At 49.9% G+C, this 26,764-nt stretch overlaps 2 protein-coding genes across 5 annotated transcripts in view; one reads left to right on the top strand and one right to left on the bottom strand.

The window, feature by feature from the left end:
- The first annotated feature begins 1,350 nt into the window (after positions 1-1,350).
- SLC13A5 (solute carrier family 13 member 5) lies at positions 1,351-25,195 on the top strand. Of its 4 annotated transcripts, none has more exons than XM_011359772.1 (12): positions 1,351-1,531; positions 5,823-5,951; positions 6,216-6,352; positions 8,836-9,023; positions 10,038-10,206; positions 11,656-11,778; positions 16,554-16,769; positions 17,237-17,337; positions 18,255-18,373; positions 20,358-20,519; positions 23,711-23,848; positions 24,940-25,182. In XM_011359772.1, the coding sequence occupies exons 1-12, from the start codon at positions 1,430-1,432 to the stop codon at positions 25,069-25,071; spliced, it is 1,716 nt and encodes a 571-aa protein (XP_011358074.1). In that variant the 5' UTR covers positions 1,351-1,429; the 3' UTR covers positions 25,072-25,182. The 4 variants fall into 4 exon arrangements, with proteins under 4 accessions (XP_011358074.1, XP_011358075.1, XP_011358076.1 ...); XM_011359773.1 differs by having other exon boundaries at positions 8,887-9,023; positions 24,940-25,181; XM_011359774.1 differs by lacking the exon at positions 5,823-5,951 and having other exon boundaries at positions 24,940-25,195.
- CUNH17orf100 (chromosome unknown C17orf100 homolog) overlaps positions 16,686-26,764 on the bottom strand; it is a 41,189-nt gene continuing 31,110 nt past the window's right edge. The window contains exon 3 of the mRNA XM_023530439.1: positions 16,686-16,748. The gene's annotated coding sequence lies outside the window, so the exon portion shown is untranslated. The remainder of the gene's footprint in view (positions 16,749-26,764) is intronic.

Here is a 26,764-nt window from a genome sequence, read left to right as displayed (position 1 = left end):
ATTAATTAAAAAATCACACCAATAAATATACAGGTACAAATAGGGCTGAGTGTCCTGGGATGAGGGAGGGGAACCCAAGGTTAGATGAATGAAAATTAAATAGGGGGAGGGCTTAAGGCAGGCAGATGCAGGAAAGGTATGGGGAATATATGTCTTTAGGTGGAGGTCACAGGAAGAGAGTTATGAACTTGATTTAGGATGTATTGAGTTTCAGGGCCTGAGGCACAGCTAAGCTGGCAAAGGTTGGAAAATATGGAGATCTGGGACGCCCGCATCATGGCTGGGTTGAAGACAGAGAGTGGTAATTACTAAGGAGCGGCTGTGGTTAAACCCCAAGCAGCGGTATGACTCCCCAAAAGAAAGCTGCAGAATAAGATGACAGGCAGGCAGAGGAGGAGAAGGGAGCAAAGTGATAAAGGTGTCTGTATCTTTGTATCTCCAGCACCTAAAACAGGGCTTGGCACGGAATAGGTTCTCGGTACTTGTTGGCAGGCGCCCTGCTGAATGAATGAATGACCCTCTGTGTAGCCATGGCTACGTCTCATCCTCGCTGGACCCTCAGTCTCCTCAGTTTCCCTCAGTAAAATGGCAGTAGCAGCTAGGGTCAGGAGGGCAGTGGCTGCTGGGGCTCAGTCAGCCTCCCAAGCGGACTTCTAATGCCCACCAAAGTAACTGCGCACATCAGCGGGTGCGTGGGTGTCCGCTGGAGGGCGGAAGGCGCTCGGACTGCGGAGGACAGTGACCTCGCCTCCTCTGCGATCCCCGAAGAGCGCCCGGCGCTGCGTGGGAGAGGGAGCGCGCGGGGGAAGGGGGTCCTATGCCCAGAGTGGCACCGACATGGCGGGGAAGCAAGGGGTGACGCGGAAGGGGAGGTCTCCGATACCGAGAGTGCCAGGCGCGGTCACCACCTCTGCAAGAGATCTCTCTGGGATGCGGGTGCGAGGGGCAGAAGTAACGAGGTGAAAGGGAGCGAGAGATTGGGGAGATAGATTTGAAAGATCCAGAGGCCGGTGGGGACTTTCATCTGGGATCCCTGCAGGGCCCGCGAACGGCAGGTGCGAACGCAGAAGGGAAGCCGCTCGCCAAAGCTGGCAGACCGGATGACCCATCACATCCCGCCTGGCATGCCTCTATCCGGGACAGCTAGGAAAGGCTTAGAGAGTCTTTAGGTGCCTGGGTTCCAGCCGCTCCGGTAGGAGGTGTCTGAAGCGCTGAAGTCCGCAGGCTCCTCCTGCCGCCGCCGGGTGGCAGAGTTGGGGGCAGGCGCACCCCACCGACCCCGCCCCGGGGCCGCGGGGAGGCCCCACCGTGGGAGGCGGAGTTGCTACCGCTCCCCCGCAACCCCCGCGAGGACTGTGGCCCCTTCTTAAGCCCGCAGAGCCTCTGGCTGCCCCTCATTCGCCTCTCCCGTCCGCCTCCCTCCCGCGCGATGGCCTCGGCACTGAGCTATGTCTCCAAGTTCAAGTCCTTCGTGATCTTGTTCTTCACCCCGCTACTGCTGCTGCCACTCATCATTCTGATGCCCGCCAAGGTCAGTTGCATCTCCTGGCAACCCCACCGACTCCAGGCGCCGGGTCCCAGCGGCGGGCACCGAACCCGGGAGTACTGAGTTGGAGCGCATGGACTCCCGGGCGGGCACAGCTCCCCCTGGGGCGCGCACATTCGGGAGCTCCGGATACCAGATGGGAGGTGCTCTATAAAGAATTCCAAAGGGCACGGAGACCCCGAGGCGCACCCACTTTGGGGTTCACAGATCCCAGGGCGCAAGAACCGTCCCAATAAGCACAGATACCTAGAAGTTAGCTTAGATCTCGGCCACACAGCACATCCATAGGCTGAGCCCAGGGAGCAGAATCTCCCTAGAGTGCATAACCTCATTCCCTCTCCCTACTCCCAATACCACCCGTGCTGACAAGGAGCCTGGGCCTTTGTCTCTCTCATCTTCTCACGCCTGTCTCTTCACTTAGTGACTGGGGAATTCCCAGCTGTAGGGACCTACAGGAAAAGATCATCAACTAAGTGGATCCTAAGTGCTGTCTTTGCCACTCTCTGGCCCTTCTTTGAGCCGCAGTTTCCCTATCTATAATACACACTTCTTTCCAGCTCTGAAACCTGGGAAGCCACAGCTAAGTCAAAATCCTTCTCAGGCTGAAAGGCAGATCAGGATGGGCCTGCTTAGCTTGCTGCCTGCTGTGGCTGTGGCAGGAGGCAGACATGTTCCCAGAGCTCACACCTTGGGTGGCAGGACCCAGGGTTGCAGGGAAGCGGCAACCCTGGCCTCCTAGTGTTCCTGGGAAGGGGGCAGAGAATGAATGGTCTTGGCCACAGGGTGGGGGCGGTGCTGGGAGCCCTTGCCCAGGCTGTGCTGGGCTGTGCGAAGCCTGTTTGGCAGAGGCCCGAGCCCTTTGAAGCCTTTTGTGGCTGCTGGCTGCTCCTTCCTCATTCCCTCTTTCAGCCCTTTTACTCTCAGCCGAGGCAGGAAATCCCTGGCTTCCCCCCCACCCCCACCCCTCCCAGGCAGGTTTGGAAAACAGAGGAGCTCTTTAGGGGATACTCTGGGGACAGTCCTGGAGGAGTGGGGCTGTACTGGTACGTCAGAAAGCAAACTCGGCAAGAAAACCGGACTTCCTCCATTCAGTCATCCTTGTGATTTCAGCTAAGCCCCTGGGTTTTCTGGGCTTTGGTGTTCTCATCTGTACAATTGGGCAAGGTAGTTTGGTTCCGACACTTATGGCTTTGGGTGCCCAAAGAAATTATGCCAGTTCCTAGGATGGAGGAGGGGGAGGCTGTGAGGAACCCTTGGGTGGGTTGAGCACAGGCCTTGGATAGACCAAGGATAGCAGAGCCAACTGTGATGGCACTTCAGTTGCCATACTAACTGTGAACAGACGTATATCCTCTGCAGAAAGAGATCGGGAGATGTTATCTTCCCCAGGTGGGAGCCAGGCAGGAGAGCTGTGATTTTAGCTCTGCTTGCGGCGAGTGACGTTCCCTGGAATATAGCAGCTTGGCTGATCTTCCTGCTCTGGGAGACTATGACTGAGACCCCGCTTCTACCCTGTCCCCTCCACATACACACACAGGTGGCCCTGAGATGGAACACCCAACTCAGCGTGTGTATATATGTCATTAACCTGCCCTGGGAGTGAGAATCAGGTGAGAGAAGAGGAGATATCAGTGAAAGTCTTTCCAAAGGGAGCCTTCGCGTGGTGTCCCTCTCAGCGGGGCAGGTGACTGGAAGCCTGGACTCCTGTCTTGGTGTTTTCTCCCTTTGTGCCTCTGTTTTTGTCACCGCTGAAGAGCTCCCTGCCCATTCCCCCTCCCCCACCCCATGGCTACACCATTGTGCAAGGAAACTCAGAGGTACTGGCATGGGGCAGAGAGGCCGGGAAGCCAGGGAGAACTTGGCAGCGTGGCAGACACTGTCCAAGTGGAGTGGCGACTCCAAGCGCATGCCACCCTCAGCCAGTGCCCTGGCCCCTCTCCTGCAGGCTTCCTTCTTCTCTTCCTTTCCTTCACCTTGTTTTCTTTCTGGTTTCATCTCTCTTCACTTTTTCTGCCCTTTCTCTGGGTCCTTTTTTTTAAAAAATAGCTTTTTAATAAATGATATGTTGATTGCATCATTTATTTTATTAAAATTATTTTTAAAATCTTATCTTTAAAATCTTAACGTATAAAGTAAAAATGAAAATAACCTCAATTTCCCATAACTTATTAATATTTTGATGACCTTCTTTCCAGAAACCAATCAATAAATCTCTTCTCTCTCTCCACACACACACACACACACACACACACACACACACACAGAGCATGTTCTCTTAACTACATTTTTTTCATTAAGCAACATGTTATGGACACCCTTACTTGTTAATAATTAGACATGCTTTTATTCAGTTGTGCATCTAACATGTATTTATTGAGCCCCACTATGTGCCAGACATGTGCTGGGTGCTGACTTTTAAATCCCACTGTTCACTTTTAACTCAGCTTTAAGAGCTTTTCCAGCCACATCCCATCTGCAGGAAAGCGCTCTGACCTCAACCACAGGGAGCCAGGCTCCTCTCTGCAGGTAGAATCCATCTCACTCTGCACGATTACCACCCCTTCCTCCGACTTGTCTAACATTGCCCATCCTATTCTGCTCTCTCCACTGATGCGGTGGGAGCATTCTAGACAAGGAGGGTCAAATTTGCTTCAGGCTGGGGCACCCTCTAGGCCTCCTGAGAGTGGCATGGAGGTGAGGGAGTCGTCAGCCTTGAGTCTTTTATATCAGTGATGATTGGTGCCTCTAGGAACTGTGCTGTGAAAATTGGTTACATGTGCCACCTACTGCTTCTAAATTTGGATAACAAAATTTCACTGAGCACTTCTGTGTGCCATACGTTAAAAATACGTATTAAATCCTCAGTTTATAGGTGACGTCACGAAACAGTGGGGAGTGAGAATATTTTATCAATGACATTGTTGAGTGACTGCTGAAGACCAGACAATGGCAGACAGTGGACACTGATCAGGTCTGCCTGGTGTCAACACCTGGGCTTCTAATTACACTGCTGCCTTGAGTTGGTGGCTTGAAGCAGCATTGATACCTGCAACCCCCCAAGCAGGGGACATCTGGCAAAGCTTGGAGACATTTTTTGTTGTCACAGCTGGAGAAAGTACTTCTGGCATCTAGTGAGGCAGAGGCCGAGGATGCTGCTAAACATCCTACGATGCACAGGACAGCTCCCTTCTCAAACAAAGAATCATCCAGCTAAAAATGTAGTGCCGAGGCTGAGAAGCCCTGCATTAGACAGGAGAGAGATGTCTGGGGTGCTCATGGTATGCTGAAGGAAGATTTATTTTTTATGACTGATAACACAATTCTGACAAAGAATTTCTAAGTCTTCCTGCAGTTCTTCATGTACTTAATACATGCTCATGTACTTGAGTAGTGATAGTGTACAGGTATATCTTTACAGCAATGTCATTATAGTTCCTGCTCTGCTGCTCCATTCCTCTAATAGGCACTCACTGAGGGTCTTCTGAGTGTCAGGCCCATGCTGGGTACTGAGGACAGAGTGAATCCACAAACACTGGCTCTGCCCTCAAGGTGTTCACTGTTTGGTGGTGGTGGAGACAGTTAAGAAAACAAACAATGACAACTCAGTGTGTGAATTGCTGGGGGTTGGGAGAAAGACACAGAGACAGGCACAGACCAAAACCGTGGGGGAGCTGGGGGAAGGTACCAAAGGAGAAATGCTGAGCTGAGCCATGAGGGGTGGCATGTGTAAGAGTAGGAGCCTCAGTGCTCTGCAGTAGCTGGAACTTGGGGTGTGAGTGTGCAAGGAGATGGGGCTGGAGCGGTCTGTAGGGCCTGCTCTGTTGCAGAGCATCTCCTAAGTCATGCTAATGCATTTGGGTTTTGTCTTGAAGGCAAGAGAAGGCTTTCAAACAGGGAGCGATATGATCAGATTTGCAAAAGATAAAGAGGGAGCAGCGGTGTGGAATGATACAAGTGGAATGATCAAATTCGAAGGTAGTTGCAGCCATCCAGGCCATGGGAGATGTGGCCTGAGCAAAGGCAGTGGCCATGGAGTGAAGGCGGGAGGGAGAAGAGGCCAGAGAATAAAGGGCTAGAAACTATAATCTTGGTGGCTAATTTAATTGGCTGGGTTGGGATGAGGGAGAGGACAGAGTCTAGATGGTTAAAAATAGTTATAAAAATGCTGATGAGACATTAAACAGCCTAGGGAAGTGGGTATTACTACCCGCATTTTAATAGATGATGAGACTGAGGGCAGCAGCAGCATGCTGAGGCCTCAGGGCTGTCTCTTCAGTTTGTCAGGTGTGCTTATGTCATCATCCTCATGGCCATTTACTGGTGCACAGAAGTCATCCCTCTGGCTGTCACCTCCCTCATGCCTGCCTTGCTTTTCCCACTGTTGAAGATTATGGACTCCAAGCAGGTGAGCAGACCCAGGGGATCCTGGTAGCTTCCTGCTTCTCCTAGCCCTTCTCTGAGATGCCTAGGCCCCCGGGGGACCAGATGAGCCCATTATGGATACGCTTTGCCATGAAGACATACCACTTGACCCTCCATCCCTACGCCAAACTGTCCCTGAAGTCAGCATCTAGTCTGCTCACCTGTCTCTGGGGACTTGGGTGGTTGTGGGCACAAGAAGTATGTGGCCAGGAGGCAACCCTGATGGGGCCTTCATACCACCTTCCAGGTGAGTGTCCAGTACATGAAGGACACTAACATGCTGTTCCTGGGTGGCCTCATCGTGGCTGTGGCTGTGGAGCACTGGAACCTGCATAAGAGGATCGCCATTCGCACACTTCTCTGTGTTGGGGCCAAGCCTGCACAGTAATTATATCTTCTCTTTCTTGCCATGGGGCTTCCTGTGGGCCCCAGGGCTGGGGAAGAGCTGTAGCACAAACCAGATCACTCACAGGCGAGGGGCCATGGGATTACCTGGGCTTGGCAGGCAGGTGGATCCCTGGGTGGGACATATGACAATCTTAGCTGGGGACACTAGATGCATGGGCAGTGGTGGGGGCCAGTGGTGAGCAGCAGTTGGTAAAGGTTCTCTGAATCCAGAATAGACTGGTCAGCAAGGGTCCTTGTATGTTTAGAGGACTTCCTGGAGAAGGGGCTGTGGGGTTCCACAGAGAATGAGGTAGGAGGAGGCTGGATCAAGCCATGCCAGACAGGGCATTTGTGGGAGAAGCAGGCCGGAGGTGGCTCAACCACCCAGCTCAGGGAAAGCAGAAAGGTCATCCTTCTAAAGCTGGCACATTTGTTCCTTCTGTAAAGAAGCTTCTTACTTCATTTCTCTCCACATCACTTAGAACCTCAGCTTCTCTCTCTTCTGCGAGATCTTCCCTCACCAATAACAGGCCATTTCCAACCAACCCATGGAGTTGATATAATCGGAATTACCTGCATATATCAAGCATCTGCAATGCACCAGGCATGATGCTGGGATCTTATTTATTTCCCCATTTAACTCTCACCACAACTCTAAGAGTTGGGCATTATTCCTACCACCAAGTTCTGTAGACAAGGAATTTGAGACAGAGAAGGGTCACATGGGGATTGTACCTGGCCTGTCTGATGAGGCCTTGCCTCCTCTAGTCGAGAACTCAGGATGTATCTTTCTTTTGAGGAAATGTGCTCCTTAAATGATGGCATACCCCAGATAGCCCTGGGAAGGCAACAGTTGTTTAGTTCACTTCAAATTCTTCCCGAGATGTTCATGTGTCAGGAACTTTGCTGGGCCCTGAGCACACAGACTCTGGTCTGCCCTCCAGGAGATGATGCCTGGCTTCCTTGGTGCCTCGGGCTCTCCTGAGCAGAAAGCTTTGTGACTCTTTGATCCCTGTTACCCTTCATGGTGTCGAAACCCACCAGTGATTGATTTACAGGGTCAAATCAAAAGCCATTGCATTTTCTAAAAATGTGAGAGCTCAGATTCCTTTTGAGTGGCCAGCTTTTCTCCATCAGCAGGTGGGCCTCATTCTGAGAGTGCTGAAGAACTTTTGCTCCCAAATCCAGGAAGTTCACAGATACTTCTCTTCTTCTTCCTGCCACCAAGCTTCTCCTCGGAGCTTGGCTTCCAGCTGTCCATGACACTGCCTGCCCTGGGGGTGGACCTGTATGATGAGGCCCCCTTGGTGCCTTGAAGCATCATGTCAAAGCCTCGTTCACGCAATTTCTGACTTTTATCCCAGCCTGGCTCTCAGCCTTTGTTCTTGTGGGTCCATGAGGCCAACCTGCATGGACACCACCTTGGACCTTGGTGCAGTACAGCCCCTAGAACCCTTCTTCAGGCAAATTAGTGGCCTTGGGGAGAAGCCTGACTTCAGAGGGGCATGGAGACCAAGAGCAGATGTGCTCCATTCAGCCAGCCCTCCCTGAGCTCCTTCCATTCCTGGCTTTGTGCCAGGGTACATGGAAGCCGTGGAGAAGAATCAGACCCTTCTCCTGCTCACCATCCAAAGAAGGAGCAGACATGGAAACAGGTCCTCCGAATCCAGCCAGTGCTTAGTGTTGGAGGGAGGATGGAGGAGGTGTGTTCAGCCCTCTCTGGTGTGTGCTGGGAGAAAGGCTACAGAGGAGGGACAGGTTTTGAAGGACCATGAGGTGCGTTCTAGGCAGATGGTAAAGATGAAACAGACGTAGAAGACAGATGTTATAAATTAAGGGAATATGTTTTCTGAATACTGTTAGTTTGATCTAGTCCATTGCAGAGTAGAGGGGCATAAAGTGTGTATGCAGAGAGGGGCAGTGGGGTGGGGGTGGTCAGCCGTGAGGGAGCTCCTGCTTCCCTGGATCCCTCCCAGGCTCACCCTACTCCCTGAAGGCTGACTCTGCGCAGCCCTTCTGAATTCATGAGAGGTGGAGCAGGGTCTGGGGAGTGTGAGAATCTTCTAGACAGAAGTGAGATGTTGAAGCTACTTGCACATAGGGCTGCTCCAGCACACTCCTAGGTCATACTAGGGCCAACTCTCCACATCCGGATGCCTATGTTGCCCCTGCTAGATGGAAGCTTCTTAGAACCATTACTGGATCTAAGATGACCCTTGGTGACCTCTTGGTGACCCTGGTAGCCAGCAGAATAGACATCAGTAATGTTTGCAGAGAGAAGTAGGAGGGAGGAAAGAAAGAAAGAAGGGAAGGAGGAAGGAAAAGAGGGCGGTAGAGAGGGAGGAAGGCACTAAAATTGCATCCTCTCTTGGACTACTCTGCATCTTTACAGGGGGACCTAGCCTCCCTGTTACTTTCTAAAGGCTCGGGGGTGGGCAGGGTGGGATTCTCCTTCTCTCCTTCCTGCTCCTCCTCTGCAGGCTGATGCTGGGCTTCATGGGTGTCACGGCCTTCCTGTCCATGTGGATCAGCAACACAGCCACCACCGCCATGATGGTGCCCATTGTAGAGGCCGTGCTGCAGCAGATGGAGGCCGCAAGCGCAGCCACTGAGGCCAACCTGGGGGCCCTGGAGCTGGCAGACAAAGGCAAGGCCAGTGAGCTGCCAGGTAAGCCCCAACCAGGGTGCCGCCAGGGTTCCCAGTGGCAGCCTTCCTCTCTGTTACCAAAAGCTTTGGCCACCTCCCTGACTCCTGAAACCTACTTTTAAACAAGCATACAGAGAAATACTTAGAAAATGCTGTTTTCCTAAGTTTTAGGAATGTAATTATTGCATAAAAGTTGGAACCTATAGCAAGTTCCCACCTTCAGTTCCTGCCAATCACAGAAATCAATATGTGCTCATTTGATTATTCATTTGGGCATATTTTGAGCGTCTATTGGGTGCCCTTCACCCCTTTCTTCTCCTACTCATCCTCAGAGAGGCCTCCCCTGAATAGGACAAAACCCTCTCTTCTCTCTGCTCTCACAGGTATTGGGGTGGTTGTCCCATGTTGCTTTCCCACTATGTGCCGAGCTCAGGGAAGTCAGATGGTGCCTGTTTTAGTCTCTGTGTTGTTTGCTACCCCATTGCCAGGGCCCAGCACAGGGGGCTTGACCCATGCTGATGGCCTGATTGCCAGACCCTGGGCCAGGACCTTGGGTTGCTGAGATGAAGCAGACACACCCATACTGGACTCATGGAGCCCAAGGGGTGGGGGAATAAGGCCCCTTGTACAGTTCCTCTGACTTGGGGGAAACTACAGAATGCCACAAGCCAGATACTGAGGGAGCTCAGACAAGGGAGAGGCCTTGCCAGAAGAAGACACCTGAGATGGATTTGGACACCCCCCTAGATGAAGGGACAGCTGGAGTAACGGCAAGAAGGCAGAAAAGAAGGGTGTGTGTCTGAAGTTGCTCAATTTGCACAGGGCATCAAGGAGCCTTGAGGAAGCCATGGGAAGTGACTTTGGGAAGGCAGACAGGACCAGACTACAGCTTTGGGCTAGAGGCTGAGGAAAACTTGAGAAGGGAACCGGCATAGTTGGCATGTCCCCGTCCTCAGAGCAGCAGCAGAATTAAAAGCTGGAGCTGAGCAGGAGGCCCCCAAGACTGGCTCAGCTCATGGAGGTGTATCACTACAGGGAGCCAAGTGATTTTTGAAGGCCCTGCTATGGGGCAGCGGGAGAACAGTGACAGGAAGAGCATGTGCAAGGCCATGACCCTGTGTGTGTGCTACGCGGCCAGCATCGGAGGCACTGCCACCCTGACCGGGACAGGACCCAACGTGGTGCTCCTGGGCCAAATGCATGAGTGAGTCACTGGCCATGCCTTGTGGGGACAACAACGTGGGCCCTGGGGTTGGAGGGACCCATCCACCTCTTCCTCTTCCTTAGCTGGGTCCTGGAGCTAGGACTTTGTAGGGGTGGGAGGATATGCCCCCATCAGCCTCTGGGTCCCAGCATTGCTGCACTTGCTCAGGACCCATTGGGGGTGGGAGCTGATGACAGTCCTCAGATCTGGTTGCTTTCTGTCCTGGAGTGAGTCTCACCTTTTCTCTCTGGGCTCGGGATTCTTGCTCAGACAGGTCATGTGATTGAACTCTGCACTAAAGTCGTGGAAAAGACAATATAGTTTCAGATGTCAGGTCTTTGGTTAAAACTTGCAGAAAATAGACACCCCTACAGATGCTCCCCTTAAATCCGGCTCACTGACCTTGGTTGGGAATGGTGATAGTCTTATGATATTGGGGATCTAGAGATGGCATAAAAGGTTAGAGGTTAGATCACTCATTGCCTCACCAGCTTATTCACTATAGTTCCTCTAATTGCCCTTGAGGTGACTAGTGCCCTTGTGAGGCCCCAGGTGGACCACACGGGTGGTCTGGAACTTTCCTTGGCCATGAAGGGACATAAGCCTTGAGGACCCAGTTCTGTGCCTGGCATTGTGCCCCATGGGGCTGGGATCACAGAAATGAGGGAAAACTGGGCTTTGTCAGAGGGATAGTCTTAGTTGGCTAAGGGCAGTGGATGCTCGGAGAATCTAGGTGGGTTATGCAAATGCATTAATGAAGGTAAGTACAAACTGCAGTGGGCACAGAGGGAAGAAACTTAAGTATGATGTTTCTCGTTCTGCGCATACAAGAGTCCTGGACAGGTGGGGAGGGCAGTTAGGAGGTAGGAAGGACAGGCCTGGAACCTGGCTGGCACAGTTGAGATCCAACAGGCAGACTATTCTGATCCTGTGAATGTTTTCTGTAATGATAGCCTTACGGTTTTCCCTGGAGTTCCTTTGAGAAAGGCAGCTGTCCAGCTGAGTGCAGAAAGCTCTGTGTTTACTTTGACACCCTTGGGCCACAGAGAGCAACACCTGGGGGTAGAAGGTGGGGCCTGGAGTGAAGTCCCACCCTGGGGAACTTTGAGATTTGCTTTCCTAAGGGGGCTCTTCCTTTGCAGAGGCCCACAGAACGAGGGTTCTGAGGCACCCTTGGACCCCCTGAAGCTGCCAAATTATGTGTGTACAAAGGTGTATTTTTCTGGAGGGACCATGACTTTCATGAGATTTTCATCAGGGCCGATTGGTCACCACTCAGGTTTGTCTTGTGTGTGGCCATGTTCTGAGGCCCCCACCTGACTGGGGTAATACCAGATGGCAGGTTTGGGTGGCTGGACCTCAGGAAGATGAGGCCCCTGCTCCAGACGGTCCTTTGGGGTCTATGGCTCAGCATCTGATAGAGATGTGGACTGGTGTTTCTCCCTTCAGATTGTTTCCCGAAAGTAAAGATACTGTGAACTTCGCCTCTTGGTTTGGATTTGCCTTTCCCAACATGGTGATCATGCTGCTTTTCGCCTGGTTGTGGCTCCAGTGTATTTATATGAAATTCAAGTAAGTTTGAGCTACTTCCTGAATAAAGAGTCTAATCTGCAATGCACCTATGGAAGAACCCTCAGACTTAGTAGGCAAGTCCAAAAAGTTTTTCCTGTCCGGCCCCAACTACTTCTCCAGCCCCATCACCTGCTTGTCTGCCCTCTCATTTTGTCCACCCAAGCCTGCTCACTGTGTCTTTGCACATGCTGTTCTCTCTTCCTGGAATGCCCTTCCCCATCTTCCTACCTTCTAATCCTCTCAACCTTCAGGGCCAGTTCAAATGCTGCTTCCTCAGGGACACCGTTCCTGACTTTTCTCCACCCTCATTCCATCGTGGAAGAATTTCTTGCTTGCTCTTTCAGCTCCTCTGGGCTATGAGATGCACTGTCTCTTGGTACCTGTAGTCATGTTCCAGTGCCACCTCTGCCCCTGGAGCTCCTCTGGGGCCTATGGTAAGTCCTCGCTATCCCTTGCACATATCCCGGCTCCTGGCCCAGGGAGAAAGAGTGTGTCATCAATGTGAGTCAAAGCAATTAAAGGGAATCTTGTCCTCATGTGCAAATCGATACTGCTGGACAAACTTCCACTTGGCGTATGTGTCCATTAGGTCTGGTCACAGCAGACCACCTGATAATGTCCAAACAATCCAAACCCAGCCCTTTACTGGATGCCCACAATGTTCCTAGCAGCGTGTAGGTTCTGGAAAGTTTACCTTCCTCTTCCCAGCACACTGGCAAGTTCATCAAGAGTCGACCTTGACAGCAGCCAGACTTTGGACAGAAACCACAGTGTGTGGCTGTCAAACATCTAAAAAAGCTGTTGTGATTTTAAAACACACAAATTTATCTATGGCGCAAAAGTGGCCTTCTTACACTGGGATGGAAAGTACTTAGCTGTGCCTTAATTCACAGGCAGCTGGAGCCAAATGAAAGACAGGGGCCTATGTGGCCAGAGGGAGGAGATCTCAGAGCTGAGAGGCAAAAGTGCCCACAAAAACCTGTGAGTCAAGGGGAGAAATGGGGCCGTTCTATAAGTTTTCTTCTGAAGAAGGAGCTGTTTTGAAAACTGCCAGTAAAAAAATCCCTCCATGTAATCAGAGTAGTCATAGCAACTACGTAGCAGTAGTAGCATCCCTCACATGCCACCCTCATGTGCAGACCTCACGTGAGAGGGAAGCTGCTCCCACAGGTGCTTAGGTACAGCTTGGTTTTGATTGAAGATCTTTGCTCTGCTTCTCACACCTGCTTCAGGACGAAAGTCCTCACGTCCATCCAGTGGGCCTCAGGAGACCTGCCCCAAACCTGTTGCAGGCTGCAGGTGAGTGTCTGTGTCTCTTCAAGGGGCAACAGTAATAACAACAGCCCACATCTATTGAGTGCTTATTAAATGCCAGACAAGATTTTAAGCACTATGTATATTAATCAATCTTCACATCAATCTGTGAGGTAGGTACTCTTATTATTCCCAACTTACAGATAAGGCAACTGAGGCATGGAGAGGCTAAATGGCCTATGCAGGGTTGTATAACTTGGAAGTCCTGGGACTGAGATTTGAACCCAGGCAGTTTGGCTCTAGAGCCTGTGCCCACTACTCTACATCCCTGTCTCAGCCAGCTCGGGCTGCTATAACAAAATGCCAGACTGGGTGGCTTAAACCACAGACGTTTATTTCTCGCAGTTTTGGAGGCTAGAAGCTCAAGATCAAGGTGCCAGCCAATTTGGTTCCTGGTAAGAGCTTTCTTCCTGGCTTGCCAAAGGTCACCTTCTCACTGTGTCCTTACATGGGTGGGAGTGGTGGGGGAAAGAGAGAGAGACAGAGAGACAGAGACAGAGACAGAGACAGAGAGAGACACACAGAGAGAGCTCGGCAGCCTTCCTCTTCTTATAAAGGCACAGGTCCTAGTCATTGGGCCCTACTCTCATGACGGTATATAAACCTAGTTACCTCCAAAGGCCCACCTCCTAATACGATCTCACTGGGGGTTAGGGCTTCAACATATGAATTTCCGGGGGGCACAATTCAGTTCATAACAGTCCCTGCTTAGGGAGGCTAAGGGTCGCCGCCCTCGACTGCCTTGAGGCCTAGGTACAGCTGGGTGTCAGAGACACCAGTCGTGGCTGCCCCTCAGGGTGGGGTTGGGAGCCTTGAAGTCCTGAGGCCTACGGAGTTCCCTGGTAGAACAAGCACAGGGTAGCCAGCTTGGCCCCAAGACCATAAGGAACCACCAGCCTCTAGAAGTGGACACCATGCCCCTGGAAACTCAGCCAAGGACTGGAGCTGTGGTTTACCTGGCCTGATGTGGCCTCAGTCATCTCTTCTTGACTGGCAGGGAGACAAGAGACTTCTGGAGTCTGCCTGTGGTTGGGTCAGGGCTGCTGCCTATTCCAACCCTTTCCGGCATGCGGCTCCAGCTCAGGAGCCCTCGCCGACTGGACATGGAGTGTAGTGGGCAGGAGGATGGCTCACAGGCAGCCTCGTTTGGACAACTTTTTACAATCAGCTTGACAGACAGGACAATAGGAGATGTTCTCTGGCCCAGGTCATGTCCTGACATATACCGGGACCTGTTTCAGGATTCCTGCCCCCCATGCCTCCTGGACCACCTCACCTGAGGCAAGACAACACCTGTCTCAGCTGTGGGAAGCATCTTCACTGTTCCCTCACTCGACTCTCTCATCTGGAGGGTCATGGAGAGCAATGTCAGGGCCATTGCCTTTGGCCTAGTCCATATAAACTGTATCTTCCTAAATTTATGGGTGACCTCTCAGCCACCTCCAGCCAAGGGGGCCACAGACCCCCCAGGACTCCTCAGGACTAATGGGGTATCACTGATGGCTTATGCCCAACTTTCCTAGCCAGGCTGACCCCTTGGTGAGGGCTCTTCTGGACACCTGCCATAGCAGAGGCAGTCCTCAGGGACTCAGGGGTCCCTTTACCTCTATTTGGCTCTTCAGCATATTCACCCAGTTGATCCACATCATCCTTAAGGCCATTCTACTACAGAAGGACAATTGGCACCCACCTCACCCCCGGACTCCCACAGGCAAACTGGATCAATTTGCCTGCATCTCGTGCTAGGTCAGCGGTCACTAGACGGGATTAAACCAGAGATGATGGTGAAACTGCTTAGCGTAAGAGAGACTTGAAGGCTTGGCAGCACCACTATGGGAGTCAGTTCTGGATAACTGCATGTGCATAGCAGCCCCCAGAGTCCATAACCACTGTGGTGTCAGGACTTGTCAGCAGCATCAGACACAGGCTCTGTAGCTGGGAGTACCAGAGTCAGCCCTTACCCTGAAAACCTGAAGCCTCTGGCCCAGCCTTAGAGTCTAGAGAACAACAGGTGCAGCAGATGGGAGCCTGATAGAACACTGACTCTCACACCCAGGGGCCAAGGCCACCTTCCACGCCAGCAGAGTCGTCCTTAAGTCGGGCAATCTGGAGGGCGTCTCAAGCAGGTGATCCTTGGGATTTGTGGCCTTGCTCTTTGTTCAGCATGAGATCCCGGCAGGCTGTGCAGAACTGAGGATCATTGCTGTCACTTCCTTTCCCAACCCCTGAGCACCTTGGGAGACTACGTTCTAACATCCCGTGTCCCATGCTCCAGGCCCTGTCCCATCATCAGCATGGCCTTCACCCTCTCACGGGTGGTTCACATCCAGCCATGGCTTCAGGAATCTGCACGTTGGCACCCATTCCAACACCCTCTGCCCTCCTAGGAAGTCTGTCTTAGGGCCCCAGGAAGGACGTCCATAGGGTGAGCTCTCTAGGAAAAATCCTCATGGCCTGGCCCACCACTTTCAGACTGACAAGGGCTGGAACGTGTGCATGAGATCTTCAGAGAGTTCCTCAAGGCTATGTCCTGGGCCCCAGTGGCCTCAGCCCCTCCTCACCACTGAGGTCCCCTTTGCACCTCCTCCAAGAATCCCTCCTTTCTGCCCTTTCATGCTGGTAACCCTCTTGTAGGGAACCCTGGGCAGGTATTGTTGGCCAATAGGCACCAGTCCGTAGGGAGCCCATCCAAGAGCAGGGCCAGGGCTGGCTTCCTTCCTGCCATAGCCATGCCTGCTGCTAGCTCCAGAGTCTCCTGGATCCTGAATCCTACACCTCCAGCTCCTCAGAATGTAGGCACCTATCCTGCTCCTGCTTGGCCCAATCTGCTTGTTCCTTGTGTCCTCCTGAGCCACCCTGATGATGAGGCTGGCATCCCAGGACCATAGAAGGCAGCTCCAGGCAGTGGTGAGAGGAAGAAGATTCAGGAAGCATGTGACAGAGCCCTGCCACCACCTTGAGCCAGCTCCAGAACTCGGATGATGGGAGCAGCTGGTCTCCAGGCAAATGAGCACCTGCTTGGTCACATTTGCCACCTGCTTATTTCTGCCTCTGATGCTCCTGCCCAACCCCTCCATCCTCCCCCGTTCTTCTCAGCCTCCCACCTTCCTAGATGCCCTCTCCTTTCCTGCCTTCATTGTCCCTGAGACTTGGCCCAGAACTGGCTGCCTCACTGGTGCCATTTCCTGCCTTCTCTGGGAGTACCCTTCAGTTCTGGGGGCACCTTGGGGCATATGCTGGGCACGCATAACAGAGACTTTCCCCACTATGTCCTGTGAGGTAGGAGAGGCAGAAGACAGAAACGAGGAGCAGGAAAGGGACTTGCTCAAGGCCCCCGCAGGTGACAGGCAGCACCATAGGCCTTTATGCCAAGTTCTGCTGACCAATATTTAGGCTTCCATCTGATCAGCCCCTGAGCTAACCAACCTGCACTGCTGTTTTCTTGTCTTCACATCCTCTAGTTTTAAAAAGTCCTGGGGCTGTGGGTTGGAGAGGAGGAATAAAGAGAAGGCTGCTTACAAGGTGCTGCAGGAGGAGTACAGGAAGCTGGGGCCTTTATCCTTCGCCGAGATCAACGTCCTGCTCTGCTTCCTCCTGCTGGTCAGCCTGTGGTTCTCTCGGGACCCTGGCTTCATGCCCGGCTGGCTGTCAGTCGCCTGGGAGGAGGGCGAGACAAAGTAAGTCATTTCTTCTGTAGCACCCTCCATGGCATTCCTGTGTTCTGTAGTTGAGTTCTGGATCACTCTGTTGGTTTCATGACTCATTTTTTCTCACCAATCTTCATGACAAGCCCATGGACGTGTTCCTGTGACCCTCCTGCCTCATCAGGCTGAGCAGAAAATACTTGGCCAGGAAGGGTGACCAGGGCTATGATCAAGAAAGATTCGTTGGACTAGAGCGGGACCCCCTGAGTTCTGCTCTGCCATCTTTTCTTTCTTCAGAGCCAGGCCAAGAATGGGGTGTCTTGGTTTCCAGCCAGAATTCAGTCTACCACACCACTCCTAATCTTGGTCTATGGGATTCCAGGTTTCGTATCCAGCTGAGCCTGTTTCTTCATGTAAGAGCATTTAGGCATGGTACAGGTTTGTTGCATGACTGCCATTGCAGCTGAGCTGGCTCATCCCACACTCTCCCCTACTTATAGGTATGCCTCTGATGCCACCGTAGCTATCTTCGTGGCCATATTGCTATTCATTGTGCCTTCTCAGAAGCCCAAGTTCAACTTCTGCAGCCAGACTAAGGAAGGTAAGGCTCCTGTCCTGGCCTTCCATTCGTCAGGGTTGGGGCCCTGGCCAGCAAAGTTTCTCTGTGGGAGTCCCTGGGCTCAGGAAGGAGAAAATCGTACCCTACGGAAGAGGACTGGCGAGGTTACAAAGTATGGACAGAGAGAGTTTTTCAAGCCTTCTCTGGGTATTGTTTAGTTCAAAATCTCTTCTTTGCTTTTTAAACATTTGAAATCTTACTAATATAATAGAAACAGAAAAATGTTTCACATTTTTCATAATGCCAGCAGTACTTCTGAGTTTCTCTCTTCCTCCTAGTCTTTATTAACGTACACATATATTATATGGGCATAATTAAAATACGCAATTTGAATACTGTTACTTTGTTGTATTTGTTTTCATATTTTTACTTGAGGTTACATAAGTATTTCCCGTCATAATCCCGCTACAGTCTTCAAATTTATCTTCTCTAATAACAGCATTATATTGCATTAAGGGACTGTAACCATTCTCCCGTTATGGAACAATCTGTTTTTGAATTTTTCATTATTATAAATTAATGTATTCACATATGTAGCTTTTTCTTGGAGGGTGTTTCTTCTTTAGAATAAATTTCTAGGACTGCTGGGATAAAAGAGTACGTATGTCTAGGATGCTGCTGGGATAAAAGAGCATGTATGTCTTAATGGCTCGTAAATGTATCGCCAAATTACTTTTCAAAAAGATTGTACCAATTTATAATGCCACCAGGAGTGTGTAATTGTTTTACCATATCTTCACCAGCAATGGGTGTAGTAATTACTGTAAATTTTAGCTAACTTACAGATATGAGATGGTACTCACTGTTCTTATGGGTTTTTATTCCCCTTCATTAGATCTCTTTTGCTTTCGAATGCTGCTCTGGGTTGTGTACATGTGTGCTTTATTTTTTCTTATCAGAAAGGAAAACTCCATTTTATCCTCCTACATTGCTGAATTGGAAGGTGACCCAAGAGAAAGTTCCCTGGGGCATTGTGCTGCTACTGGGGGGCGGATTTGCTCTGGCTAAAGGATGCGAGGTAACTTCTCCAGCTGTAGGCTGCCTGGGGCCCCCTTCTTTCACCAAGAGGGCAGCCAAAAAAGTACTACATCCCTCCAACTCTGTACCCCTGGGCTGGTTCTCTGCCAGTCCCCTTCACTAACTGCAATTTTCTTGAGGACAGAGACTCTGTCTTGTCATCTAGGAACCCCACACCATGATTAGTGCCTGGAATAGAGAACGTACTCTGAGTGATTGCAGAAATGAGTGAATTTAAGTGACCCTGGTTAGCCAAGAGAGGCAGAGGATGCTGTGAGGTCTCCTTTGGGATTTGGTAATAAGGATCTTTGCTCTGATTTATCCTTGGGAAATCTTTCTTTCAAGTCCTTGTGAATATTTTCACTATTATCTTTGATTTTTCTACTTGCTGGACTCTTTGTTGATATGGCTGCCATTTAAAAATTCTTCTCTAGCTAAGTATACAGCAGCGTAGGAGAGGAACACCTTTTGGGGGAAAACACCCCAATATGTAACTTTCTTACCTCTGACAAGGAAGAAATGAGCCAGAGGAAGGGATGAGCCAGCATGGTACTGCTTTCCTCCATCCATCCATTTACCTATCCGTGTATTCATCCATCTGCCCATCCATCCAGGAATAGAATGTAATAAATAGAAAGACTTGATTTATCTTGTTATTGCTATTTCCTCGGCATCTAAGGCAGAGCTTGGTGCATAGTGGGTGCATAAATATTTTTTAGATAAACAAATCCATCTGTCTGGTCACTTCTCCATCTAGTCATACATTCATCTATCATTCATTCATTCATCAAACATTTCTATTATGTTCATACTAGTCCAGGCATGGGAATTACAGAAGAGATTGAAATTATTCCCTGTTCTTGAAGACTTCACAGCCCAGAGAGGGGGACATATTTGCAAGAACATTTCAAGAAGAAGTGATACATGAGTAAAGGAATAAGTGTGTGGTATCTAGCTGAGGAACAGAAGATGAAGCTGGCGAGGCTCACAGAAATGACTTAATGGAGGATCTTGAATTCAAGATAGGGCGTGTGGACTTTATTTTGAAGACAGTGGTCAGCCACTGAAGGATTGAGGCAGAGGGTGACTTGGTCAGACCTGCACTTGGGGAAAAATCACTCTGATGTCTGAAGTGGAGGCTTGGGCAGGGTAAGGGTTGAAGGAGACCCAGGAGACACTCTATAGCCTTCATCCAACTGAGTCTCAGAACACTGGACTCCATGGACCATTCTCTTCTTCTTGAAAGTCCCTCTTTGGCCCTCAAGACACCGTTTTATCTTTGTTTCCTTCCAACTCTGACAGTTCCTGCTCAGCTTCCTTCGCTGACTTTTCCTCTGTTCTCCTTTAAGTATGATCGTTCCTCAAGGCTCTGTCCTTGGCCTCTTCTTTGTTCACTTTTCATTCTCTCTCTGGACAATCTCTTCTCAGCCCAAAGCACCAAATCTAGATCCCCAATTTCTACCTCAAATCATTATCCTGAGCTTCAAGAACTGTGGGATACTGAGAGGAGACAATAGACATGAGATGTTTGGGGTGACTTGGTGACCGATTGAATAGAAGAAATGAGGGGGGCAGAGACCTCTAGGATGACTCTCAGTCTTCTAGGTTGGACAGCAGATAGATGGTGAGTCCATTCACCAAGCCGGGGAGCCCAGGGGGAGCAGTAGACTCTGAGCTTAAGAGGATGAATGCAGGTTGGGCTATGTTGAGTCTGACATGCTCATGGGACATCTGGCTAGAAATTTCTAGGAGTATGGATGTTTAAATCTGAATAGTAGACCAGCTGGGTTGGAAACACAGACTTAGGAGACAGCAGAGTGAGGATAATGATTGAAATTTGGGGCATGGATAAGATCACCTATGGAATGGAAACAGACAGAATCAGAAGTTGGGGATGGGTTGAGCTCCCTGGAGAAAGATGAGCATCTCTACTGGCCTTGGAGGAACTGTAGCCCTGCAGTGACAGCCTTTCTGGTGCTTTCCAGGTCTCAGGGCTGTCTGAATGGATGGGAAAGCAGATGGAGCCCTTGCATGCTGTGCCTCCGACAGCCATCACCTTGATCTTGTCCTTACTTGTTGCTGTGTTCACTGAGTGCACAAGCAATGTGGCCACCACCACCCTGTTCCTGCCCATTTTTGCTTCCATGGTAAGTAACTCTGCAGGGGGTGGGCCCTTACCCATCATTTCATAGGAAGCTATCAAATCAGGGGCCAGAGCCCAACCAGGCTTTGGAGACCTGGGTCTGGCTCTGGCTCTGATGGGACTTGTGTGCCCTTGATGATCCTGGGCCTGACCTCAATGCTTTGTTAGTTCTTCTTTGTGATCTCTGTGCTGGCCGAAGTACTAAGCATGAACCAGGTGCTCAAAATTTATAAATGTAACTGACTACTTCTCCAGATGAGAAGACAGGACTTGCACCAAGTAGGAGCAAACAAAAGACATGGGGGAATGATAGAGGGTCTCTGAGTATGTAGCTTGGGTATGTAGGAGGACTGCAAAGCAGGGAGATACTGCTGGCTAGGACCCACCAGGAAGAGGTCTTGGAGCAGGTAGGGCTTGAGAATGGTTGTGGGGAGAGGATGTTCTGGGAAGATGGAGAGCCCAAGTAAAAGAAATGAGGTGCATGACAGAAGACTCCCAGAAGCCTTGTGTGGTAAGTGCAGGGATCAAGGATCAGCAGTGGGTGGTGGTGGAGGGGGATGCTGAGTGCCGGGGTAAGGAGCTTTTTTTTTATGGGCAAGCATGTTTTGGAGTTGGGACTTAGAAGAAGGCAGAGTTTATGGGGGAAATCGGCTGTGATCTTTTCTTGCATTTCTTTCTGTCACTCATCACATGGCGGTACTGACCTCAAGGTGGCACAGGAAAAGCCCTACGCTTGGAGTCAGAAAGCCTAAGACCCAGTTGTGGGATCTTTGAGCATATCATTTAAATTCTTCGTCCTACACTTATGCTGAGGGCCAAGAAACCGCAAAACTAGTCAGAGAGAGGCTGTGGTTGTCATTCTAGAATTGGGAGACAGACTTATAAAAACCTGAACACAAGATTGCAGTTGGTAACTTTCCACTTGGCTGCTGGGGTGTCCATGTGTATAAAAAGCAAACTCGAGAGGTTTTCTCCTTCTAGTCCAAGTGAAGTTGAAAGTGTGAGCAATAGCAAGGTGGCTGCACCTCCTCCTCCCCTAAGCAGACTACCCACTCAGATGCAGAGGACATCTTCTGGTTATGGGCATGTGGTGAGGCCTCTCTCCATCCCCAGTAAAGGGCTGGTTTTGTCACCTCCAGCCCCAGCAGTGAGCCCCGAGGGCCCCAACCCAGACAAATGGAGGTCTTAACCCAACAGGGTGGCCAGGCCCTTCGAAAACCAGCTTTTCTAGAACAAGAAGCCTCCAAGTAGGATTTCCCATGCTGCCTCCAAGCCCACTCACACTCCTGCCTCAGTGCCCACTTGTGGCAAAGGGAAAGATTGTGACCCCTTAGCTGGGTCACAAAGCCACATAGGGTGCACACATCATGCATACCTAAGACCAGGACAAATGAAAGAACCAAGAAACAGACTGTGCTCCTGCCTGGGTCCTCTCAGGTATTCCCAGAAGAAGTGTAACTTGGTTCAGTCTTTTCAGAGACCTGTTTACCCACAGGAAGCTTAACCTAAAACCTGCTCATACATTTTGACTCAGCAATTTCATGTCTGGGAATATGCCTCAGGAAATCATCGGAGATGCCTACAAGTATATACAATTGACCCTTGAACAAAGCGGGGGTAAGGAGCACTGACCCCCTGCACACTGAAAAATCCGTGTATAACTTTTGACTCCCCCAGAACGTAGCTATAGTCCTTCAGTATCCATGAGTGATTGGTTCCAGGACTCTCCTCAGATACCCAAATCTGCAGATGCTAAAGCCCCTTATATATAATGGCACAGAATAATGCATACAGTTGGCCTTCCTCATCCACAGATTCCCAAATGCAAATGGAAAAATAATGTTTTCAATCTGTGGTTGGTTGAATTTGCAGATGGGAAACCTGGGGATACGGAGGGCTGACAGTCCATTTATTGAAAAAAACGTGTGCATAATTGGACCTGAACAGTTTAAATCCATGTTGTTCAATGGTCAACTGTATTATAAAGACTCACATCACAGAATTATTTATTATAACATATTTCCATAATAGTAGAGGACTGATGAAATAAGTTATCATATATTCACACAATATATTACTATTGAACCATTTTTTAAAAATCGGAGTTTTGAAAGGCACTTAATAAAATGGAAACGTATAATTTTTTGAAGTTGAAAAGGTAATACATACATGTGAGCTAAAATATCTAATAATACCAAGGAATATAGGCCCTAACCCTCTAGCGTCCTCCCTAGAGACAACTTATGTTATAAATTTCTTAAGTATCTTTCTGGATGTATCACACACACATGCACAAACACACACATACACAAACACAGACTCTTTTTAAACAAAAGGTATTATTGTATTATTCTATGCTTCTGCCCCTTAATTTTTTAAATCTAACAATAGATCTTAGAGGTCTTTCCATGTTAGCACATAAAACCTATTCAATTCTTCTTTACATCTGCAAACTATTTCATAGCTCGTATGTATGTATTTTATTTAACCATCCTGCTATTGATGGCTGTTGGGTCTGTTTCCTGTGTATTTTGCTGTTATAATGTTGCATATGTGTCTGCCCTCATGTGCATGTAAATCTGCATGCTAGATTATTAATTTTGATAGATATTGACAGGCATTATGAATTATATCATGATATTCATTCATTCAACAAATATTTAAGGAGTGTCTGTCTACTTTGTGCTAAGTGCTGTTACGTGTAGCTGAATTTTAAGCTGTAGAATAAAAAAGATGGATACCAAATTCTATATTTAAAATGATCTCAAATGTGTACAAAAACACATACATAGATGTATCCACTGGTGAGAAGACGTGGTTCCTACCCTCTAGGCTCTCTCAGTCTGTGGCAGGATGGACAGATAATGTGCACACTTAGACTGCAGGAACACTGAAAGATTCATTGCAGTCTCAGTGGCCAGCATGGTCTCTGCCACATAGTAGGTGCCCAAAAAATATGTGTTGAAAGAATTGAGGGGGTTCAGAAAGGCATCCCAGGGAGATTGCTCTGAGCTCAGCTCTCAGGGTCTAGCAGAGTTATCACCTGAGACATGGCAAAGGGTAGAGGACCCAGAAGGACAAAGGCACAGAGGTGGGAACACGCACAGCACGATAGGGGAATGTTTTTCAGAATGATGGTCCCAGAAGCTTTTGTTTTCCGTATCTGTGATGCTGCAGTACTGTGTTTTCCCCCAGTCACGTTCCATTGGCCTCAATCCGCTGTACATCATGCTCCCCTGTACCCTGAGTGCATCCTTTGCCTTCATGTTGCCCGTGGCCACTCCACCTAACGCCATCGTGTTTGCCTATGGACACCTCAAGGTTTCCGACATGGTAATGCAGCCACTTTTCTTTATTCTTATCAGCTTTGATGCTTTTGTTGTAATAGATGTCCTGTTTATTAATGACATGTGATGTCATATGATTTTGGAATACCACCGAATGTCCAGACCTAGCCTCATTATTTGCATTTATATGCAGCTTTTCTTCTTTTTGGAAATAATCTCACATTTTATACTCCCAAAACTGAGATGGAGGAGGGAGATTGACAGAGGTGTCTGCAGATGTAGAAGCAGGGAAGGGGCGAGAGAGAGAGACAGAGAGAAAGAGAGAGAGAGAGAGAGAGAGAGAGAGAGAGAGAGAGAGAGAGAGAGAGAGAGACCATTGCCTGGGAATAGAAGATGCCTTGGAGAAACTCTTTTAGTTCTGCTCTGGCTTTACCACCTCTGACAGGAGAAGGAGGGCAGCTTTGCAGCTCTTAGAAGGGGAGAAGCAAATGTGTGAGAGGGGGAGGCTAGAAATGAAGGTCCCTATCTTAGTCCAATCAGGTGTTAGGTATCTCAGTTCTCCTCTGGGTATCTCTGAGACTCCATGGAGCATTATCACAAAGAGGGTAGATTCCAGAAACCATGGACTGCAAACTCAATTCCAATTCACGGTGAAAAATCTACAACGGGGCTTGAAAGCAGTGGTTGATGAGCATGAGGAAAGAATGCAGAGCAGACATCGGAAAAAGCCAAGAGAGGTTCTTGGGAAGCCAGCAGGTGCTTGTGGGACAGTAAAGGTGCTGGATGAGCAGAGGACCTAGAGTCAGGCCCATGTTCCCTCAGTAACTCCCCAAGTGGCTTGGGGAATTGCTTCAGGTTGCCTCCCTGAGGCAATTTTCCAAATGCTCAAGTGAGCACAAAGAACCCACTGTCCTGCCTGTTTTCTAGGGATGATTTGAACACTGATGATACTTACTGGACAGGAAGTTGCTTTGTCTGGGGGTGGGGTGAGCACAGAGCCTGGCTTAGCACTGGGGGGCCCAGCAAACCAGCCATTGTCCCCTTCTCTGAGTGCACTAGTTCCTAGTGTCCCATTCACTTTTGTTTTGACAGCCCTGCTGACCCGAGGATACTGATTCTGGCCCTCTTTTCTTCCAGGTGAAATCAGGAATAGTGATGAACATAATTGGACTGTTCTGTGTATTCCTGGCAGTCAACACTTGGGGACGGGTCATATTTGACTTGGATCGTTTCCCTGACTGGGCCAATGTGACGCATATTGAGACTTAGGAAAAGCTATAAGACCATGACACAGCCTCCGCCTTCCTGAGGACTTCTGAACCTTCTGGCACACGTTACAGCAGAGCTTTGAGGTTTATACCCTCAAAGTGACCCACTGATGCCCATACCCCACAGAGACCCAGGCCCGGGTCATAGCTGGGAATGGGAAGCTGGAGGGCAGACACAGAAGTTAAGGGAGCCTCCCAAGAGGCTGCTGGCATCCATCTTTCCCAAAGCCCTGTTATCAACTCTGAGACAAGCAGGCGGCCGAGGGACCAGGATGCATGCTCCTACTCCCATTCGGCCTCCCGTTGGCCACATGCTGGGTTCTGGCATCTACTTACTGAGTCCCAAGGTCATCTAAATGGGATTCAAATCCCAACTTAGGAGGTGAGAAAACTACCCTCCAGAGCCGGTGCCTCTTGCAGGTGACCTTGGGCTGCCTCAGATCACTCTTGGCACTTGGAAGGGACAACCCAGGCCAGGGACAGAATGTCTGGTCCTGGGCAGCTTCCCACTGCTGGAGTAAGAGTGGAAATCAGAGCCTCCTGGAACCACTAGCAGTATAGTGTCACCACCAAAGAATGAAGAATATGAATTAATAACTTCTGGACGATACCACCTACAGCATACCGTGGGCGAACCTGCTCCCCTCCTTACCTTGCTCCATTTTAACTGACAATTTGGACCCCTTTCCCAGCTCTCCAGTACCTCTTCTTCAACTCCTAGGGCCCCTTTTTTTTGTCTGGACTGATGTTTTCTGTGATCCCGTGGCTGGGGCCCCCTCGTACCCTCTTTTCTCCCAGGCAGGTCAGTTTGGCTCTTCTGGGAGATGCTTTCTCTGCCACCCCACACAACTGGGATCACACTCCAAGTAAGGGAAGTGAGAGATCCTCTGGGGCCACAGGTGGGTATCTAGGTCCTCCTTCACCTGTAGGCCCAGAGTGGACAGAGCCGCTAATTGCCAAGAGCAGTGTCCCTTCAGAATTATTCTGTCCTGCCAGAGTTCAAGCTCCCTTGGGGGAAGCCTTCCCTTCACTGGCTGGCCTTTGCAGCAATGCCTGGTGGTGACAGAGCATTGCTGAGAATGAGCAGTGCTTGCTGGTCCCTGAGCAGAAAGCCCCTGTCCATGAATCTACCTGAAGCGGATGGAGTAAAGACCCCAGGGTGGCTTTGGGAACCCTCAGAATCCCTGTTAGAGAGACATGAGTGACACCTACCCTCTTGCCCACCAACCCCATTTTCTCTCCCTCTTATGCTGCTCTGGAAGAGGCAGTAGCAGATATAAGAGGTCCATTGATGGCATTTTTCAAGGCAGGAGAAAGTGTGGGAACCCAAGGAAACCCCCTCAAAGACAGAGCATGTACCTGGTTCCTTGGGAGAGAGAATTTTTGACCACCCTGTCTCTCCCCCATGGAAAGGTGCACTGCATTGACTGTCTCTGGCTTTCTGCTATGTGTTGGGGGCAGAGGCAAGTGAGTGAATGAACACTTACTGCCCACCTCCTGTGTGCCAGGCCTCCCTGTACCTGGTACATCCACTACTTATCTCGTTTGATCTTTGCAGCACCCCTGTGAGATAGACAGGTATTATTATCCTTGTTTGCCTTTCAAGAATACTGAGGCTCAGAGAGGCCAAGTCATGAGTCCAAAGTCACATATCAAGTTAGTGGCATATGGGGTTCTGATCCAGATCTTCCACC

The sequence above is a fragment of the Pteropus vampyrus genome, unplaced genomic scaffold (genome assembly GCF_000151845.1).
Source record: "Pteropus vampyrus isolate Shadow unplaced genomic scaffold, Pvam_2.0 Scaffold50, whole genome shotgun sequence".
Lineage (NCBI taxonomy): Eukaryota > Metazoa > Chordata > Mammalia > Chiroptera > Pteropodidae > Pteropus > Pteropus vampyrus.
Note: the sequence above shows the minus strand (reverse complement) of the source record. Positions and strands in the feature narration are given on the sequence as shown.